This window comes from Stegodyphus dumicola, chromosome 6, assembly GCF_044657685.1.
Source record: "Stegodyphus dumicola isolate Sdum_Otavi_A_Nest chromosome 6, ASM4465768v1".
In the NCBI taxonomy this organism is placed as follows: Eukaryota; Metazoa; Arthropoda; class Arachnida; order Araneae; family Eresidae; genus Stegodyphus; species Stegodyphus dumicola.
In genome coordinates, this window is record NC_140773.1 from 18,419,743 (window position 1) to 18,442,069 (window position 22,327).

A 22,327-nucleotide genomic window follows, 5' to 3' on the forward strand; every position below is an offset into this window, starting at 1 on the left:
GACTGCTATAACCTGTACCTCGTGTTTTGGTTGTTTATTTTACTGTAGAGTGCACCTCGTATTTTGGTTGCAATCGAACGCCGGGTAACAGAATGGATATATATCCATTCTGTTACCCGGCTCAGTGATCTCATTTTTTTACACTTACATGTCTGTAATTTGTTCATTTTTTGCTTTAAAAATGATTGAATTATGTTGTTCTTATCGTCCAGTTAAGATTTTTATGAATTTAGTAATCTGCATGCAATATTTATAGAATTATCAACAATTTAAAAGTTGTTTAAGTGCGGCTAAGCCTAATTAATTTTGCCATGGCGGACATGTTTGTTTACATTTGAAACTTGGCAGAATAGCGGGATTTTTGATAATGTAAAGAAACAAAGCTTTGCAACAACAAAGATAAAGCCTTCTTTTATTATTGCGAATTAAATCATGCTTAATCCATTCTGGAATTTATTCGAGGAAATAAGTGTTTAAGATTTACTTCGGAATATTTAATCTATATATTTTGAGTTTTTATGTATTTTTGCCTTGTCGCGAAGTGAGACCTGAATTAATTGAATGAGAAATACTGAATCGTCTGTGAAAAACTGTTTCGTTTTTGAGTTGTTTGCTTAATTTCTTTTATACATCATTTAAGATTTAGAGTTATAGGTATTTGAATAGAACTTGTGGCATACAATATGGACGAAATGTAAAGATATTAAGTGAACCTAGCGCCAGAGTGTGACAAATATAGTGAATTTTAAAGAGTGCATTTGTTCTATTGTGGTTTATGCGCTATCGACGACGAAGTAGATTCAATGCAATTCAATAAGTTTAAATGACATGCAAGAAAAATTGCGTATAATTTAATATTCCGTATAAGGAAGTCATGTGGTGTACACATCAGATTTTTTATTTTATAATAGAAAGATTAAAAAGAATAAAAACAAAAATTAAGATTTCTACGCTAGTTGTTAGAAGCTGTTATGACTGGGTAAAAACGATCATCTTCCAAAACACTACCAGATATTTATTTTGCTCATGTTTTATTATTTGCGCAATAATATGCTTGATATATGTATTTTTAAATTTGAAATGTCGCTTATAGTGGTGTTTTACATTTTGCATAAGTTTGCCAGAATATTTCTTAACATTGTATTGTGTTATTGATAAAAAAATAAATTTTCCATAGAAAGCAAATATAATTATAAATACAATTAAATATAGCATGCTTGAAATGTAATAATATCGTTTCTTTCTCCATACACATTTAAAAGTTTTTATTCAATTCACATTAATATCTTTTTATTTTTCTTCTTCATGATTAGTGGGATCTAGTATGCGATGATTACCATTATACAAAATTCATCCAAACAATGTTTAGTGTGGGAAGCATTCTTGGAACCCCAATGTATGGAGCTTTATCTGATAGGTAAGACTTTAACAATAATGATTCATATATGTGAAAATATTATTTATAAAAACAAATATTTTTTCTCTGACTGACATGTAATGTATATGTTACTAGGAAAGTGAGGAACAAAGCACTGTATACACCATGCCCACAAAAGCCCTTATTCCCCCTTTATTCTTACTATATTTGATCGTAGCCATGAAGGAGCTTCTAAACACAGAATTGTTTTCAGTGGCGTAAATTTTCATGCTTAGGTTCTTTTTAAATTTAAATGCAAGAGTTATTTAATTCTGATACGATATAAATTGACCAAGATCTTTAATTTAAAAGAACCATATTCGGTAGCCGTAAAAAAATTTAAAAGCGAAATGTTTGCAACTGTATGCAATTAAAATATACAGAGGAGTGTTTTTTGAACGGTTTTGAAGTCGTTTAATTGATGTTTATAATGTAAAAACATGAACAAAGTATTCAAAAAGTGAAACTCATTTTGAACGATTTTGGATTCATTTAATTGATGTTTATAATGTAAAAGCGAACATGTTAAAACAGGAACAAAGTGTTCAAAAAGTGAAACACTTTTTGAAGGATTTTGGAATCATTTAATTGATGTTCATTTTCCATTAATCTTCAATGATTTCCGTGATAGGAGTGCTTTTCTTAGTAATTTTTTAAGAGTACCGATATCCACTCCTGTTTCATTACATTATTCGCCGTGGGTTCAAGCTTACAAAAAGCTCTTTTCAAGAGATGAAAGGCCCAATAGGCTAAACATTAGGAGGCTTCGCAGGAATACGTTGAAAAGGCGTAGGAAATACTTTTATCAGTCTTCCTTTTTTTCAAGGAATGCAGTGGTAATTTTCAAAGCATGACTTATTGGTTTCTCTTGATGGCACATCACTCTTTTAAAGTCATTGTACTCTTGATATTTTTAATTTCCCATTGTAAGAGAATCCTGCGACAATCATAAACGCCTTATTGAAACGTTCTTTACACTGACAAGCTAGGTTTGTTCGTTTTCAATAGCAAACAGTCCGTTTTTTGGGCTGTCATTTAAACTCATGCTTCATCAAGAGTCATAATGAACTTTGATTTATTTCCTACTAAGTAATGATCATACCGGGTTGTATAAATCGTTCTACATTGAGCCACTATCTTCGGCAAAAGCTGGAGAACATTAATTTTTTTAGCTTTTTTAAGTTGTAAATTTTGTATATTATTTTACTTATTGCTGCTACAGACGTATTTACAGATTTTGCAATTGATTTCTGCATCGGTGGGTTTCTCTTATTACAATTATGTGACTTGAGGATCATTAGAAATAGTACGTACCTTTTTCGAGTATTAGCTTAGAGATTTCTTTCCATATGGAAGTAATGACTGACGGTTCTTCCCTTTCTGACTAAGAATGTTGCTTATTTTGAACTTATTTCACACCATGCGTTTCACAAGGTTTTTGAATTATGGAATAGAGACATTTTTGAAAGAAAAATAAATTTAAACTAGCGGATGATGTTTCTCACTTCAGATAATAAGTTTGTTAGAATGAAATTTATGTTGGCAGGAATTTTTATTCCAAATCATTTGCTTTTTTTAAAAAATACTGTATTGAAAATTCTTCTCAAAATCAGTAAACACGCTCTGTATATATGTAGTAGGTTGAAAGATAATCCTTGTAACAATTTGAAGAGCTTTTATTGAGTAGATAGAATAATGACTTGTCGTAATAACTTGGAAATCGTTAATAGTGCATTAGATCGATAAAGAAGCGGAGACCTGAAGAACTAGCCAAATTAAATTATTTTCTTTTTATGTATGGTTTTCATGCATTTTTCATTAATTCAGTATAAATGACATGGGCACAATAGCGCCTTCTTCTTAAAGATGTTTTAGCTCAGTAACAGTAGACTTGTGAAACATATTTCAGAAGATAGCCAGTACCAGCGGCAAGTTCAGTGCGAAGCGGAGTGAAAATTGGCGTGTGAAGAGAAGAGGCCAAAACGTTTCGGATTCAGTTGAAATATTTAATCTCATTGCTCTAATATATTGCGTTGCAGCGTTATGTTAGATGGCATGAAACGTATTAATTTTGAAATTGCGCAGTTAAGATTGATATATTATAAGTAGTTACTGTATTAATATTAAGGTTGGGCTGCATGGGCGTTCTCGTGGCTTTCCCCGTGTTTAATGTTGCATGCGAGCCAGTTCCCTTAGAAAGTCCTCCACGAAGGCATCGCTCCCCTTAGGCAGATAGCCTTCGATCGCTTTGCCATAATTAAATAAACTAAACCAAAAACCATAATAGTAACCTACTGTTTTCAGATTTCATGTTTATTGCTATGTTTATCCTATATATATGTATATATATATATATATATACATTTCCTTTTATCATTAAATTGTATGCTTCTTTAGATTTCTGTTTTTGAAATATAATCAAAGAGGGCGGCCGAGCGGTAGAAATCGCTGAATACTGATAGTTCGGTGCGAGGTTCGAATCCCGCGAACGGGGTGGCTGCATGGGCGTTTTCGTGGTTTCCCCTTGTGTAACGTGTGTACGAGCCAGTTTCCATTTGAAAGTCCTCCACGGGGCATCTCTCCCTTTCTGTGTAGTGTCTAAGGGCGAAGCACGTAATAAGCAAAAAAAAAAAAAAATTATAGAAGGAAGAGAGGAAAAGTGTAATAGTTAAAGAACAGCTATTTATTATTAATAGTTGGCAATATTCTAATGATGTCACTAGTAGCTTTAAATGCACTTTTTATTAATATATAACAGGCGGTATCTTTTTCTCTCCAGGATTGGTCGGAAAATTACTTTTTTCATAACTATTCTCGTCACAGCTGTGTCTGCCATAGTTTCTGTTTTGATGAAAAACTTCACAGCCTTCATAGTCGTTAAAACTATTAATGGAAGCCTCATGCCTTCTGTCTTTCAACTACCATATATAATAGGTAAGTATGAATTATATAATGTAATAAAAAGTATATATTATTCGATGTAGCATTTATAGAAATTTGAAAAACAAAAATGGATTAAAAATATATTTAAATATATTTAAATATATTTAAAAATATATTATTTTAAAAATATATAGTAACGTTGCAGCAGGCGCATTTAGTATAAAAATAGCCAATTTTAAATTTTCAAGAATATTTTTAATACCAGGTTTACACAGCAAGGGTTAGTCTGTTAGAACAATGCGCTATTTTTACATTACAGTATCCTTTAGAAGAACTACGAGAGTTAGGAAAGAATTTTGCACGATATTTATTAGGCCGATATTCAAGCTTAAAATCTGATCGCCGATGGAAAGATGAATTGGTTAGTTCAGCAAGGGAACCTTATTAAATTTCATAGATCTATAGAGTTGGATTATAAAGCTGTTAAAGTTTCTGGTTGGCTGAAAATGTTGGGGTTTCATTTTTTCTACTTTATTATTGAAATTGCCGTGCTACTTTCCTACGTATAATGGTACGTATGGCACGTATAATGGTACGTATGTCAGGTTTAAAACTAGCTAAAATGGACTCAATAATTATTAATAAATTTTTTTAAGGAATAGACCGAGAAATAAAGCAATGGCTAAGTAGTTAAAGAAATTATGATCATTATGATGTGGAAAGATTTAAAACAGAAAAGTTTTAAAGCAGCGTTTCTCCGTCTGTGGTTTAGGAATCACAAGCGTTAATTGAAGTCTACCCTGATGATCCTCCTAGATTTCCACAAAAGGCAAAAATTCAAAATCATATTATCTGTGTGCATAACTGAGAATTTAAGAATATGGAAATTACGCGCTGTTTTCATTTGTCACCCCGACACAGTGCTGACACTTTATGCAGCTTATCATCGGTTATCTTACTCATGAGTAATTTTCAGAAGACAGCACGATATAAGAAATTAATCAGTTCGCCAGAATCATGGCAGAATCATGGCGAAATTAGACTGAGAAGACTGAAGGATCTCTAGACCCAGAAGACTGAAAGATCAGCATGGATTTTTGAAGAAGGTTTTAAAACTGAAATCAAACCACTCCCTCCTGAATATTCTATTGAAACCAATAAGTCCTATCCACTTAGGATGTATTAGAACTGAATGTTATTTGATGAGTGCTAAAAAAAAGGCATCATCAATTGATGGTGAGCTAAAAGCAGCTGCCACTCAAAGTATGCAAAGAATAATTGGCTTCATATATATAACTGATGGATCGAAAATGCTCGAAAAAGTTCGAGTTGGTGTGTAGAGCTGTTTGCATTCTATTCTTCTCTTGGTATATTTCGGACTGGCTCATTTTGTAATAACTGGTAATGAATGGCTGATAAACTAGCTGAAAAGAGAACTGAAATTTTCAAAATCAAGTAAACGTGGGGTGCCATTACATTTATAAAAAGAACAGTAAAAATTGCTGTAAGAAATAAATTAAATTACTTGAAGAAATTAAGAATAAGAACCGGAGGAATTCGATTAGTAATATCCTAGACTCTCACAGATCCAACTCATCTGCTGCATTTCCTTTGCGACCGTGGAATGATTGTTTCGCTCAACATCTGCACCGCATTGGTATATGTGATAGTCCTTTGTGAACTTAGTGCAACCAGAATTTTGAGATGGATAGGTATCATTTTCTAAAATGTTCCTCGTTGAAGGAAGAAAACCTATACAGTCAATATAAGACTAGAGAGTTGATGCAGTTGATTCCCAGGAATTGTTTTCCCCATTTTCCAGTTTCAATGAAGTTATTGTAATGAGGTTAATTATTGTTTTGTCTTTTTGTAATTTTATTAATATATTTTGTTCATGCTCCAATCACATGCAACTTTGATGCTTGGGGACTAATGGTGTACAATCAAGTGCCATTGCAAAAGAAAAATAATTAACCATGAGCGTAACACTCTAGCCTAAACAACAAAAGAAGCATTTGAAGAACTATGACTATTATGTTTCATACCAGTATATAACCATAACATACTTGAACGGCTACGCAAGAATTGACACACTCATCCATCCATTAATGTAAAGAAAAATATTTATTTCATGGTTAGCTATAAAGATTATCCAAATCCTGATAACGTTGAATTATTAAAAACAAATATACATTTTCTTTTATCAGCTTAATTTCTTTAATGAATTTTAATTAACTGCATCTTAAAAATTATTTATACTCTTAGCAATATATGCTAAAAATTGCTTTTAAGGGAACAAGTGTGAGGTATAAGAGTGAGCGAGTATATATATAACTGTGAATGATCTGTGCATGATTCCCATCTAACAATTGTTCAAAATCTTCCTGTTTTACTAAACTAGATAATTAGTTTTATTATAAATATGTATTTTTCAGTACCCATTGAAGTGGTACATATTTTTCTGCTTGTACAATTTCTTGAACATTGTGTAACCTGACACGTATTTTACAAACTCAAGTTTTAGCGATCATAACTGTAGTTCTTTCTTTCAGTTTTGGAAATTGTGGCACCCGAGGTGAGAACTCAAATGAATGGCATCACAAATATTGCGTGGACAGTAGGCCTTTGTTTTTTGCCTTTAATCGCTTATTTAGCCCGAAGCTGGGTTACGCTGGGACTTATCACTTCATCAGTAACTCTCGTGTATTTACTTTATTGGAAGTGAGTCTAATTAAGATTTCCTTTTCCTTTCTCTGTTTTAATTCTGTTGCGAATTTTGTGCATAGATAGATGATTTTCGTGCTATTATATGTGAAATTGTTATATTATTCTGTGTAATGCAACGCAAAGCATCATCTAAAGACAGAAGTTGTGCCGGAAAAGTAAAAATATAGGGGCAAGTCTACTTAACATTAAGTGAGTATCTCGGTAATTTGGCGAGATATCGCCAAGCTTCGAACGGTTCTGGTAACTTACTTTTTCACCAAATGGGCAAGAAATCGCCAAAAGTAGTCAAACCTGGCGATTATTTGGTGATATTTTATTCCCGTTTCTGTATCACCGTAATAGGTATTGCAATTGAATAAATGTAATTGATCCCTATATCAGCTGAAACTGTAATTCGACTTTCATATTGCTTAACAGTAATTTCCGGAGGCAGAAAGTACTAGAAATATTTCGGTGGCTGGTTGAAAACTATATAAGGTCGTCGAGAGCATCTACTCTCAGTTAGCAGGATTAATTCCTGCTGTACACCAGAATATGCATCAAAGAATCAAAGCATGCTTTCAGTTATTGTTGCTGGGAGTTTTTAGTTCAGCCTGAACTGATATATACCCGGGCCAGCTTTCTTTTTAGATGCGCTTTGCATTGCCTTGTGTTTAATGTGCTTAGTAAATAGTTTGAAGCGTAACAACTGATTGTACTCTGAGATACTGTGAACAACTGTACATGTATTTCTGTGGAAAATTACAGAATTCTGAAGCGTTTCATTTGATAAAAATAATTTTTATCAACCTATCATCGGACCTGTGCGCATTCAGTTTATTACGAACTCGTACGCTCGCAACAATACGATTGTTCTGTATTCCATTGTTAAATCTCCCATTATGTTGTGAACTCTTGAAAAATTATATCCTTTGCAAATTAATAGTGAACTGCCATTTCAAATGTATTTTCTCAGTAGCAGTTGATTTATTTGACATTTAATTCAAGAAAAACTTGCTATAATATGATAATATCTTTGGCTTAAAATTTGAAGCAGATTTTATTTATCATTTTCAGAATGCTTCCAGAATCTCCTCGTTGGCTCGTCTCCCAGGGAAAATATGATGAAGCACTGGTGATCATGACAAAAGTTGCGGAAAAAAATGGAAAACCTCATGATCCAAAAGTTCTTTCACAGAAAATAGAGGTAATAAACCATAAAGCTTCGAACGTCCTGTTTCAAAACTGTGGAGAAACATTTTCGTTCGCTGCAATTAGTTTTAAGTTTGGATTACCAAATCCTCTGAAACTGGGCCTTTGTGTTTTCATAGAAATTCTTTTATAAGGCCCCAGCATATTATTTTCTTTCACAATGGAGTAATTCTAAAGTAGTATTATGTACGAATATTCAACAAATACGATTTATTTCAAGTATTTTTCTTCCAGATCTTTGCTACAATGTCTTCAAAATAATCATTACTGATTGCAAGGCAGTTCTGTAAACGGTTCTTCCACCTTACTGCAATACTGCGATATTGTGATTCTGCATTGTTCTTTTGGGGCTTTACTTCTTGAGCAGTATTTTCTAGAACAAATACAGAGTCCTTACGAAGCTTGAGATGGTATGGTACATGAAATATGTCCCTCATAGTGTTACATCTATAGTACTAGAGGAAAATCTAGCAAACGGGAGAAGACACGCATTTCCAACTTGAGAATAGCGTTAGCTTCCATGTCCAATCCAGACAACATACGAGACAGGAAAATATATTTACATCACGGAGTGTAACATGTAGTTCATCTATGTGTGGGTGAGGGGTGAAATCGCGTGTCAGGTGGCAAATCCCTCTTGTCATAGAAGATGGGCAGAGTACGGAAGAATGAAAAATCGTCCAGTAAGATTTCATACTTTACAAGTGCAGTAAAGTTTGCGCTACTATTGGCTGCTCTCTTGTTAAGTCCACGTTAAGCTTGTTTAGGTATTACAGTTTCCAACACATGCTGTCGGCTATTTTTCTGATGTCCTTTAAACCTGTATGACCGGAATCGCCGTATATATAAAACCTAGAATATTTTTGTGATGTCTTTATGAAAGTATATACACAGGGACTGAGAGACAAAAGAGGAAGAAATTTAGAACTTAATTCGCAAAGACATGAAAAAAATAAAATCAAAACCAGAAAAATCCTAAAATTTGCTAATAAAAAAATAAACTACTTGTTTTCAAAACGGAAAAGGTTTCGAAAACAATAGAAATATATGAAAAAATAGGCGAAAGAATATAATCGAAATCTGATTTAACGTTATCAAGAGGAGGTAGACCAAATTCAATTGAATCCCTTCCCCCAGAAACATCATCGCATTGCATTTCTGTTCATCCAAAATTAGCTGATAAGCCGTCTTAAATTTAATAGTTCATCCGAAAGATGCGCTGATGCAACAGCTCTCAATCCATATGAAATAAAAATGCACAAAAAGGATTTCATATGAAATTAATTAAATTTCAAAAAGTTAAAGAAAAATAGACATTATTATTCAAGTAATAAATGTAATAAAATTTTATTCTTTTATAACATTTATTTCTTTTATAATGCTTTGCAAAATCTAAAAATGGAAAATTGACTTCTTGGGAGACTTCAAGTTTTCCGTCGACCAAACTGGTTGACTTGCAAAGGAAAATGCTTCCGTTGTTTTGCTCTTTACTGATAAATGCATATTTTAAAATGAAATCAAGTAAGCAAGCAAAAAACACGGATTCTAAATTAAATCTGTACAGAAGAATATTTCATGTGTCCGCTGCGGAATAAACTCAATAAAAATTGTCTTCACTAAAATATTTAGTTAATTTGGATTCTTACATCAAATATTAGTTATTCAGTACAGTAACATCTCGAAGTCACTAACAATACTTTATAAGATCGATAGCAGACGCTAAGACGAAGTGGTTTAAGACAGGCTTTTCAAAAGACGCTTTGTTAAAACAGTAGGATCGCACTAACAGAGAGCCTTTCTCCAAAAAACGAATAAACCAACGAAAGAAATATAATTATTTTATCAAAGTTTATTAGGTTCACCAAAAAAATAAGTAAAATGTTACTGACAGTCATAAATACACGCATAGTTTATGTTTTGAGACTATCTTAGAAGAAATCTTGCCTTGAATTGTGAACTGATGAAGCATTTCATTTCTTCCCTTAAAATTTCTTCATAAAAGGCAGGAACGCTTTTTATTCCTCTTCTGTCATTTTTGCTCACTGCCTTCCTTTTATCCTAGTCTGGATAAAACTTTGATTCTCTGGATAGATCTTTACCTTGAGAAAGACATCGAGCCTGATTGTAATGATTGGGAATATAGAAATTTTACAACATTGTCTGCATAGATGTCTAACACTCTAATTATAGTAATACTTATAGTGTAAATTCTACAAGTAACAACATCTCGAAATGACGAATAGTACGCAAATACGAATACAGTAAGACCCCGCTTAACGCGGGGGATCCGTTCCATCAAAGTAGAGCGTAATGCGAAACAGCGCTAAACGAGGCTATCTTAACATGTAAATAATGGAGTTAGGGGAAGATGAATAGAAAATTGGTTAGGTATTAAATTTAATAATGTTTTTTTAATAAAAATAAAACCAAACATTTATTTATTACAAAAAATAAAAACAATATAAACGAATATACTTAAAAAAACAAATAAAATTCTAAGCCAGTCAGATCATTCAGTCTATTCTGTGTTTCCAATTTTCTGCCTTTTTGTCAAGAAGGCTTTATGATAGATTGGCTTAATGGCATACTGCGTTCAATTTTGTCGTCAATCCATATAGACAGTCGTTTTTCCATTTCCTCTATAATGTTATTTCTAGAACGGGTAATTCTAGTTGTAGAGCTTGACGTAGTTGCAGTTGCCGATGACAGTATTTGTTCTTTATTCTTAAGAATTGTCCTTATTGTTGAAGTTGCCAAATTCAATGCAGCACTAATTTGAGATTGACTCTCACCAGAATCTAATCTTCTAATCACTTGCATTTGAGTTTCCAGTGAAATGCTTTTTCTGGTTGCTTTCTTTTCTTGTTTTTTATTATCACCCATGATAAAAACTAAAGATCATAATATTTGTCACTGTATTAATCGTTATAGTATTATATAAATTTATACTTACAATAATGTCAACAGATGTTTCAAATGATAAAAATGCTTCCGTACAGCACCTCACCGCACCAAACAAGAAACATAACTACAAAGTTTCGGATATGTTATTTGGAAACCTACCGCTGCGTACAATTTCGAGGAATCCCCGTAGTTCAAGCTGCGAGCAATTTCGGGGAATCCCGAGGTTGAAATAAAAGAGCGCCGAAACGGCGCTAAGCCGAAACAGCGCTAAACGAAACAGCGTTAAGCGGGGTCTTACTGTAATACAAAATAGGAAGCGATATTGATATCTGTAGTATTTGCAAAATTCGTGCAGCATACAGTTGTTGAAATCCATCCAGAAATATTTCAATCTTAAATTCGTTTTAACTAGCAAAAGTATTCGGATGTATTTTACTTTCAATGCCTTAATAATCGTTTGATCCTTTAGTAAAGTGGGCACATGACGTTCTAAGTAAAGGAACAACTTTCATTCTTCTGCTAGGATCCGAAGTCACAAGAGAATGTAGAAGAATCGATATCACCTTCAAATATAAATTTTGAGATTCGCTATAATTTTCTTCTTCAAAAATGAAATTAGTAGCAAGGACGTTCTTCTAACATAGAAACACGTATTATAAATGCGTGAAATATTCCATTTAAACGCTTCTAAATTATATTATTGTTCCCTGTCTTACAGTTTGGCGCGATAAGATGTAAATGTGGGTTCCTTAAGTTGTGTACAAGTAAATCGGGATTTTATTGCCGTATAATACATAAATGTCTATACAAGGGGTGGCCAAAGTGCGGCTCGTGAGCCTGATACGGCTCTCGCAATCAATTTGTGTGGCTCGTGCATATAAAATGTATGTATGAAATATGGTAAACTAAAACTATTCAGTGTCCAGAAAGAAGTAATTAATTAGTTTAGACTCTTCTTTACAAAGTTATCAGGTATTTCTTTCTATTTAAAAACCTCCTCCACTACTTCTATAATGATGTAAATATGAACTTGTGGCTTTTAGAAAATCTAGATGCTGCTCTCGAACATTCCTGAATTTAAACGTGCGGCTCTTACTGACATGAAGTTTGGCCAACTCTGGTCTATACCATCAATTTTACCTAGTTTTGGTTTATTTCCTTATAGCAAACATTCAAAGCATTCAAAGACTATCTACTTAAGAGAAGTGATGCTCTCATGGAGGACATTCTAAGGAAAACTGGCCAGTATACGCGTTCTAAGGGATATTAACCAGTATGTTCCATAGAGGATTTTAAGGGGAAACTGACTAGTAACCATGTTACACGTACAGAAGACCCACGAAAATGCTCATGCATGAGGCTCGTTCACCGAGATTCGAACCTCAGATGGAAATACCAGTGTTGAACAATTTTACCGCTTGGCCCCTGATGAGCCTGACATACCTGGCGTCTTGTCTAAATATTCCCAATCATCAAATAGTTGCGGGTATTAAAAGGTATTTTTTCTGGTTCTATGCGTTCATCAGCTATTTACATTATAAGGTATTCCTCCCGCCTTCGTGGTGTAGTGGACAGTACACGGAGTCGGTATTTCAGAGGTCCGTGGTTCGATTCCTGGCGAAGGGAGTTGCTAATTTTTCATCCCTCCGGCTTTCAAAAAAATCCTAATGTCTCTACAACATAGTGTATCGGAATGTTTTACTTGCAGCGTAGAATTTTATGATGCCAACAAAAAGTAAAATGTGGTGGTTCTCAAACAGATATTGAAATTTGGGAGACAGGTGAAAATTGCGGGCTCTTCCAAAATATTGCAAATACATAAGGAGTTAGAAGCTCATCTGTAAATCAGCGTCGAAATGTTTGAAGTCTTCCTCCTAAATTCACAACTTAAAATTGTAAAATACGATGTTTCCAAAGAGCTTAGAAGTCCATTTTCTCTCGTTTGCACAACAGAATCTTGGAACTCTTTTCCTCCAAGGGCAATCAAATTTGTAAAATTTTAATCACAAAATCAAGTAAATTATCTATAGTAGGGGTTATATAATTTTCCACATTTAGAGGACTTTTAAACGTGTTTTATAAATTAAAAAAGCAAAATGTGTAGAAAATGTTAATAAATACCAAAACTTGAATAAAAGTAGTTGTTTGCATTCATAAACTAAATACATAACAGCTAAATAACAGTCTGACCGCTGAACCCCTACACTCAAGCTTTTCACGGTAATAAAAAAGATGCAGAGCACTCGCATTATATGTTGAAAGACGATAATGGGCTCAAAAGGTGAAGAGCCAAGACGTGAAAATAGTATAGAAGTTCAATTCAGGCAGGTGCTAGTGCTGCCATCTGTTGGCGGAAAATGGAAATGAGAAAGTACCGCGAGCAAAAGTAGAAACACGATGAACTTGCGAAAAATAAATCAAATTCGTAAAAATGTCTAATCTTATAAAAAATAATCAATGAAGAAAGGTTCGTATTTCTAATAACACGAAAGACGAGATCTTCTCAACAGCCTTATAAAAACAATACGGTTATACATTGATTTAACAATAAACGTTCACTTAATTCACTTCATTATTGTAAATCCAACAAGTAAAATAATTGCTGTTTTCTTCCGGCTGCTTTACATTTTGGTGAAAAAAGCAATTAGTTTTCACATGTTTACATACTGGTCTTCTTTAAGCTGTGGTTTAGAACGGTTGCTTATAAATGGTGCCAGAAAAATTCAAACGACGAAAATTCAGTATTTTAAGCTAAAAATATACGTAAAGATATTGTAATGTATAATTCTTTAAAAAATGTCTTATAACAATGGCTTTAATAGTCATTAAAAAATGTCTTTAATAGCCGGGCGTAAATACCATTTGTTAGCTAGAAAAAAAAAAGTGTTATTTGAATGCATTTCATTTCAATAAATTCATATGTATATATGGGACATGTGAGGGGGGTATTATTTTAGTTAGTGTTACATCACTACATTATTTAACTTTGCAAAGGAATTTAAAAGTATTACGGTCATCATGAGAGAACTTATATACACATTTTTGTAGGTGCCATGTCCTAGATTATCTGTATCATTCTCAGAATCTCAAAATATGGCATCAAATCATTTTAGGATATTCTATTTACATATTTTCGTAGTTGTAACTTCGACATCTATTAGCATTCTCAAGTTGCGGTAAATTACACTACCCCTTAAGGTCCTTAAATTTACAAATGTAGTTTCAAATTATTTTAAGACATTTTGTTTATGCACTTTTGGAAGCGATCCAACTTATGGCCGTTCGCAGTCTCAGATTTTCCAGTAAGAAGTTAGCGACTTTTATCGTATAACGTTCAGAATATTTTTGTAGTTTCAGTCACGTATAAAATAGAGTAACATCTCGACTAATTTTGATATCTCTTATATCTGACATTCTGCTACATAAAAATTAGTACAATGTATATTAAATTTTTCAGAAGAATCTTCCTATTATTCTGCTTAATATGACTTTAATATTTTATTTAGAAATTAGGAGAGAAACTGAAAACAGACAAAACTGTACAAGATTCCTCGTCCTTAGATCTTCTCAAATATCCCCAGCTACGCAAAAAATTTTTAATCATAACTTTATGTTGGTAAGTACGATTTCACTTTATGAAAATAATATGCAAATGGCAATCGTTTCATTTAATGCATTTCATTTGTACTCATTTAGTTTTTTATTTAAGAATATTTTGACATGAATTTATATACAGGTTCTTCTAAAACAAAAACGAGTTTTACCTCTTTAAATATCAAGTCTCGACCTGTACTATTGATCGCGTGTTTTTAATTACAATATTTCCTAAATAGACAATTCCTGAAGTGGAAAACTAAATATTACTTGCATTCCATGGAGAGAAAATTGTTATTTGTAAACGTCTTATAATTTCTTAACCCGCGAGCACACGCGGCGGGTATGTCATACCCATGTGAATTTTTCTTTTTGTATATTTCTCGCCTATTCTTTCATAAAAGGATGAAACTTGGTGTAGCTGAGTTCAAGGTCACATATTTAAATGGGGAAAATTCCTGAGGTGGCAAGTGCAATGGTTTTTTAGGACCAGCATTGTTCGGGCATGTCATACACGCGCGTGTACTGGCGTTTATCAGTGAGTCACTTCGCAACTTCTCGTTTTCAAGCTTTTAGTATAAGTTTTTCTTGAGTTGTAAGCATGGAGCCGTATATTCCTTACGATGAAGAGATGAAAAGATTGAGAAATCTCCTTGAAACAATTTTTTCTGATGAGGATTCATTTAGTGAAGAAGAGGAAGATGTTGATGACGAAGAATATAATTAGTAATCATGATTCATCCATATAGAGTAGTGATTCAGATACAGAAACAGAAAATGAAACTCTGGAATGTAGCAATGAGTTTTATGTTGGAAAAAATGGAGTAAAATGGAACAAAAATAAATTCCGGACTAATGTTAGAATTGGGGCCAAAAATATTATAACTAAACTCCCTGGAAATACAAAGTATTCTAAAGACGTCTCAACACCTCTAGAGTCTTTGTCATTGCTTATCGATGAAGATATTTTAAAACACGTAGTTGATAATATAAATATTTATATTGATTCAATACGAGAAAATTTAACTCGTGAACGGAATGAGTACTTTTCTCAAAGCCTTAGGGATGCAGCTAATAGAAAATGTTCAAAATGAACGACGATGAGCATCTGTGGTTCCTGATTCTGGACGAACTCTGACCACCGATGAACATGTTAACACTGGACCGCCCTCCAAAAAACCTGAAATGACTTACAAGAGGTGTACAGAGTGCTCCAAGAAAAACGATAGAAAGACTAGATTCATTTGTGAAAATTGTAGCAAAAGTATATGTATGGAACATATGACCCCATTTTGTAAACAATGTTAAAAAAATTGTAAGTAAATAATTTTTCCTCTCCTTATTGTTTCCTATTTTATCTAAAATGAAGTATTAATTTGGTTTTACATTTTAATTTCTTTTAAAAAAACGATTAATTTTTTTCGGCAAATTTTTATTTACAATATTTTTATTCGGGTATGACATACCCGGCGCGTGTTCTCGTGTTCATCGGATCGGTGCGTGTGCTCGCGGGTTAATTTAATCAGGAAAAGCGTGAATTATGCATGCCCGTTTACTTCATATGGTTGCAAAAAAAAAGGGACTTAAGAATTGAGACCTGTGCGAGACTATCGCGCATTGAACATGAAAACAATAAAAGATAAATATCTTTCCCTTAGTTAGCCGATTTTACTGCTGAATTGCACGGTACTAAAATGTTTAGTGGTGTTGACCTTATTAAGGCGTAGCTATCAATCCCGAAGACGTTCATAAAACCGACATGTGTACATGCGACGCATCCGCGACTTTTCGACATTTTATAGACAATATCACTTGAGATTTAGAAGGTTTTTTATACTGTCATCGATAACTTGCACATAGCCTCTAAAGATTCCGAGGAACACTGCAGGCACTTGAAAGCCTTATTTTCAAAACTTCAGGAATATGAACTTTGCTTCAATGTTTCACAGTGCAGCTTTGTTTAACCCTTTCAGGGGCGCAATGGTATGATTTTTTAAAAGTTATGAAAAAGTAAGCATAATGACATGCAATGGTCCTATAGACAACATAAATGAGTTTAAAAATTTTTTTTCGTCCCCCTAACATTTGCTTATTTATCTTTACTTTGCTGAAAAGTATCTGAACGTAACCTAAATTGCAGATTATACTAATAAATTACTGAACAACTTATGAAGTAAGTAATATTTGCATAAACACGCATTTCTAATTATAAATAAAAAATTTAAAACAGGAAACAAAAAAGTATGAGACAAAGAGCAACTAATAATGCACTAAATTACTTGCATAAAACTATGAAATATTTTTAAAAATTATGTTTTAAACTAAGAACATTATATGTAACAATACAATAAATTAAGATGCATACAATTATTTTACTACGAACTAGAAGGATGAGAAAAGCGACCGCTAAGAGAAGCATAATAAAAACGCAACTGTTAGTGTTATTCAGTGTGCTCTGCGTCTCTGTAAAAAATAAGAAATGTTTTCCCTCTCTCAAAAGCTCCATAAATCCTCAACTTTGAAGCCACTGAAATGCAGATATTGTGCAACTGTTTACAGCAGTGATCCGAAAGCAATAAACACAACTGCAAAAAATCTCGCGACTGCGTCGTCTGATCCTTTCTTCGATGTCGCAGAGGGGCGGTGGTTTCATACTGAAACCGCATTGAAAACATTCAAAATTAAAAGGGTTACATTTTTTTTTTTTTTTTTTTTTTTTTTTTTGTGAACTAAGGATATTTCATTACTCATTGATGCCTGCTTATAAAATATATTGCGGAAAAATTAAAAATTTTTGGGTTTTTTGTTTTTAAAATGGGTCAAAAAGAGTAGTGTGCAAATAAAGCTATTTTTGAATGATTCGTATCAATTAATGGATGCCAGAAAGGTTTGCTGCTGCCATCTGTTATCAGCTTTAAGAAGTAATTTAATTTTAGCAGCGGTTTTGAGGGGGGGAAAAACAAATTTTCTAAATTAAAAAAACCATCGCCCCTGAAAGGGTTAAGCATGTATTGAATACCTAAGTTTTCATCTTAGTGACAATGAAATTAAACCTCTTCCTGACAATACTTAATACACTTCGAGTATTAGCTGCACATTGCATTGAATATTACTCTTGATTATACAAACACAGAGACTTGGTAATAATTCTTGATTTTATGCAACATAATTTTTAATGTAAAGAACTTTAACAAACTGTTAAAAGTACGCATTGAAAACAAAATTACAGAATGCGGAAACATGTAATGGTTACTTATTGCTGTGATTATAACATGCAAATTACGGGTGCTTTGTATGGCAGTAGACTTTGTTTTTTATCACAGCATTCTATGAACGTAGATTCAGATGACCTTGTATCCATGCTTCTGCAAATATGCAGTTGATTGAATACTATAATGTCTTTCTGTGTATTGGCCTCATATTTAAACAGCTCTGTATGATCCTTTGTATAAAACAATATTATGATTTGTTTTAAAATATTTTTAGAGATATTATAAGTTTGCGGAAGTATATCTAAATATATAATGAATGTAAGGCAATTTCTTTCTCAGCTGTTCCATTCCCATTTAATGCTTCTTCCCAAGAACTCATTACAATAAGCACAATGAATTGTCAAATGAATAACAAAGTATTTATTCCAGTATTTTCTCAACGAAGTCAAACATAAATAACATTTCATTTTATCTAGAATCATGCTTAGTTTTACATCTTTCCATTAGACGTTTCTTTAAATGATAGACAGACGAAAATGAGGAATAAAACGTTTAAAGTTTACCCAAGCAAGTAATCTGTTAACGATAATAAAATATCCTTATAAACTAATGCTGTAAAGTCTTGATAAATGCAATAAAAATATGATAATCGTATAATTTTATCTAGGATAGCGGATACCTGCGCTTATTATGGTCTACAAATAAATGTCTACAATTTAGCAGGCAACGAATTTGTCAACTTTTTCTTTATGGCTTTGGCTGAAGTACCTGGTTACTTAGCCAGCTGGTACATCATGGAACGTCTGGGAAGGCGATGGTGTGCAGTTGGCGCTTTTTGTTTGACTGGAATCGTCTGCATGTTGCCTGGTATAGGTAAGGATTTTGAAATTACTTTAAAATTATATTTAGGTAGATTTTATTACGCTTTATTGCATGCAATATCTGGGTGGATATGTGAAAAATAATTTATTGGTTTCGTTTTCGTAATCTTTAACGGTTTAGGTATCTTTTCAATGCTTCGTCTTCTTTCCCGTTCTCGTTAGTGACTTAACCTTAATGTCTGAAAGAAATTTAGAATGAAAGGACAGAAAAATGTGGTTCCCTTTTATTTGAGAAAGATTTTAATAATCGTGTTATTTTTATTCTTTTTATATGCTCATGGGTGTATGCGGATACGGCGAGAAAACGCGGTATCGCTAATAAATAAGCCTAAATTTGATGTTATTATACAAAGATTGTCAAGTTTATTCTTTTGGGAATCACATCAAGCCGATGGCCTTTTTCTTATATCAACGCTTTGTTGGAAGCGCATATGGAAAGTGTCTTACATGCGCATCGCCTCCGTTGGTCCCCATTAATAGCCTCGAATTCATCAGCAGTTTTTTTTAATAGTCATGATACACCATCCGGACAAGGCCTTTTATAGCAATGAAAAATCTGAATTTTCTGCAACAGGCTTCTATGTTTTATAATATCTACTAAAATTGGTAATACTTTGGTACACGTTTCAATTTCAGTTGCGACTGAGTGTATAAAACGATTGTATGTTGTCACTGAGTGTATTCCAACGTTCAGTTGCAATTGAGTGTCAGTTGCGAGAATATATGCCCAATGTTGTTATGACAGATATGGTCTTTCTAGAATACTGGCAGGACAAAATATGGTATGAACAAGCTAAGAGAAAAAAATAGCTTTCAACATTTAGGTAAATTTTCTTACGGCTGAGAAAAAGTCGTTTGTGAATTCTTTAAGTTCCCATAATTCTAGAAAAATTTACAGCATATAATATTATAACAAATATAAACAGTACGCTTTTTGGATGTTCAGTTGGTACAATATAATACAATGCAAATAAATTCTTACTATAAAATAAAAAGATTACCATATCAACATCAAATATAATTTTTTATTCACCAGCTCAGTAGTCAAAAATCTCATCTTCTATATTTTAATAAACAAATCGAATTCTAAAGATAAAACTGTTGCCAGAAACAATAATACAATAATATGCAAAGTAAATATTTATAACTATTAAAGTATTATGAGTATTAAAATATTGTGAGTTACTTCCAAACTAATTATTTATATTTTATGCCGTTACAATATCAACGTAACTTCACATAGTACATGACTATACAAAATAAATATTAAAATTTCATCTAAAAAAACCATCTAAAAATAGGTCCATCTAAAAATAATCTAAAAATAAGTCCAATGTGGGAAAAGAAAAATAAATAAATCTTCATAAAATTATGTTGACCCTAATAAACAGGGATTTGATCACCCTCGCAATGGAGAGAATTTCTTTTTTAAGAATCGTCTCCAAAATAACATTGTCTTTATGCCTTATTGTTATTTCTCCATCGTCACGTTTTTCTTCGGATTAAAGAAATGAACTCTTGGTGGAGCAAGAGAGTTTCGTTGCAGGTTAAAATTATAATTGTTTACATTTCGATTACCAGCTATTTATTATTTATTAGTAGCATTTTTGTGACACTAATTAATGCTCATTTCTAGATATGCCTTACGCTGATATTGTATGTTCAGTGATTGGTAAATTCTTCGGAGCGGCTGCTTTCATGGTAACATATCAGCAAAGTTCTGAACTCTATCCAACAGTAGTGCGATCCTTGGGAATGGGAATGAGCTCCACTGTTGCTTCAGTAGTCACGATTCTTCTTCCCTATGTTGTTTTATTGGTAAGTTTATTGTGGAAATCTAAATAATATTTTGCAACTACTTCTATATTGTTTAAAGTTTACTAAAAAAAGACACGTGTACGTAAAAATATTACACAGACTTGCTAGAGTTGAACCGTTTAAGGGAGAGAGGTAATTTAAATTCTGTTTATTGAACAAAAACAGGAAGATATAGTCATTGTCAAAAGTATTCATACATTATTCAAAAAGTTTTAAAACCTTTGTTACTTGCAAAGAAACTGATATAATTATTATTTTCATATTCTAGAAATATTAAACAATGAAAGAAAATGAATAAAATAAGTTCTTTTTATTTCCACATGAAACAGAAAAAAGTAAAAGAACAAGTTATCTCGATTTTAATCCTTTCGCCGTCCTCTCCTGTTCGCGAAAATTCCCCCCCCCCAGCGGCCGTGCGTTTTTCGTAATGTGTAATATTGTTTCCTCTGTACATCATAACTTTCCATAAATGGCTTTCGTAGTGGATAAATGTCAATGAATATTAAGTAAAAGTGTAAGGAAATAAAGCATAATGGAAAATAATATCTCTGCTTATTTCATCAATCATTGAGTTATTATGGACTGTACTCATCAAACGTATATCCTTCTTATCTTTCCAATTCACAACTTCATTTTTTCTCTTTTTCTGCTGAGTAGACGTTGAAGCCATCTCTTACTGTCTTGTATCTTATGTAAAATGGCGCGAATATTCATAAAACCCGGGGCAAATTCAATTAGAAATAGAATGCCTGATTAGTGCTACCCTCTAGGAGGTATTAGAACAAACAAAAATTAAAACTCAAACAAGTAAACATTTAGAAAGCGTTTTAAACGTTTAAAAGTTTTAAACTACATTTTAAACATGTAAAAGAACGCGTCTCAAGCGTTCTACAAAAACGCTTGAGGCGCGTTACGGCCGTCCTGCGGAAGTTTCACTTAAACGCGCTAGATGCATTACGGACGACGAAGAGGTTAATTGAATGCATAAAAAATATTCATATTCTAGATTTCAAACAATTAACTACTCATTATGTCTCTTTTTAATTTAACTAATATTTAGTCGGAAAATTTTTAGTTTTCTTAATTGCTGTTTTTCTTTTGGGTAGCAAAATGTGGCGTAATTTTGCCCCATTCCTGGTACAAAGCGTTTTTTTAATTACATCTGATAAGAAATTAAATATGAATTTTCATTTTGTCTTGAAAATGTACCCATAGAGGCTCTATATACATTGACTGAGGAGGTGTCTGTTCTCTTCATTCAATTCATTGTGCTCATTTTGCAAAACCTACAGCATGGCATCCAGACCAGTGCATTTTGGATCGTTATCATCTTTAAATAAAAAATCACATACCAATCCCATTTTTGACCATTCTGTTTAAGATTTCTTTCAAGTATGTCTGTGTAAGGAAATAGTTTTATTTATCCTTCTATCAGTGTTAAAAGGGGGCTGTATACTTTCTGTTAAGTTAGAATATCAGCGCCACCTATTGGATAAGTAGAGAAACTCTCACTTGGCCATCTGGATTCGGCTAAGCAACATGCCAGAGCATGTATTAGACCTGAATAGTTAATTACTGTAAATAAATTAGTTAGTTCTTTTGCTATACAGTCCACTTATTAGTTTAGAATCAGAGTACACTTTCAAACACTTTTTTTTTTTAATTTTTAAGTGTGTGCATTTAATTTTGGCTTTAAAGTA

At 32.8% G+C, this 22,327-nt stretch overlaps 1 protein-coding gene across 1 annotated transcript in view; it reads left to right on the plus strand.

The window, feature by feature from the left end:
* The window catches only part of LOC118196147 (organic cation transporter protein-like), a 53,157-nt gene that overhangs the window by 19,944 nt on the left and 10,886 nt on the right, over window positions 1-22,327 (plus strand). Inside the window, exons 2-8 of the mRNA XM_085818155.1 lie at window positions 1,314-1,417; window positions 4,197-4,351; window positions 6,853-7,021; window positions 8,084-8,213; window positions 14,629-14,738; window positions 18,596-18,801; window positions 20,446-20,627. Of these exons, the coding sequence (XP_085674281.1) occupies window positions 1,314-1,417; window positions 4,197-4,351; window positions 6,853-7,021; window positions 8,084-8,213; window positions 14,629-14,738; window positions 18,596-18,801; window positions 20,446-20,627 (1,056 nt within the window). The remainder of the gene's footprint in view (window positions 1-1,313; window positions 1,418-4,196; window positions 4,352-6,852; window positions 7,022-8,083; window positions 8,214-14,628; window positions 14,739-18,595; window positions 18,802-20,445; window positions 20,628-22,327) is intronic.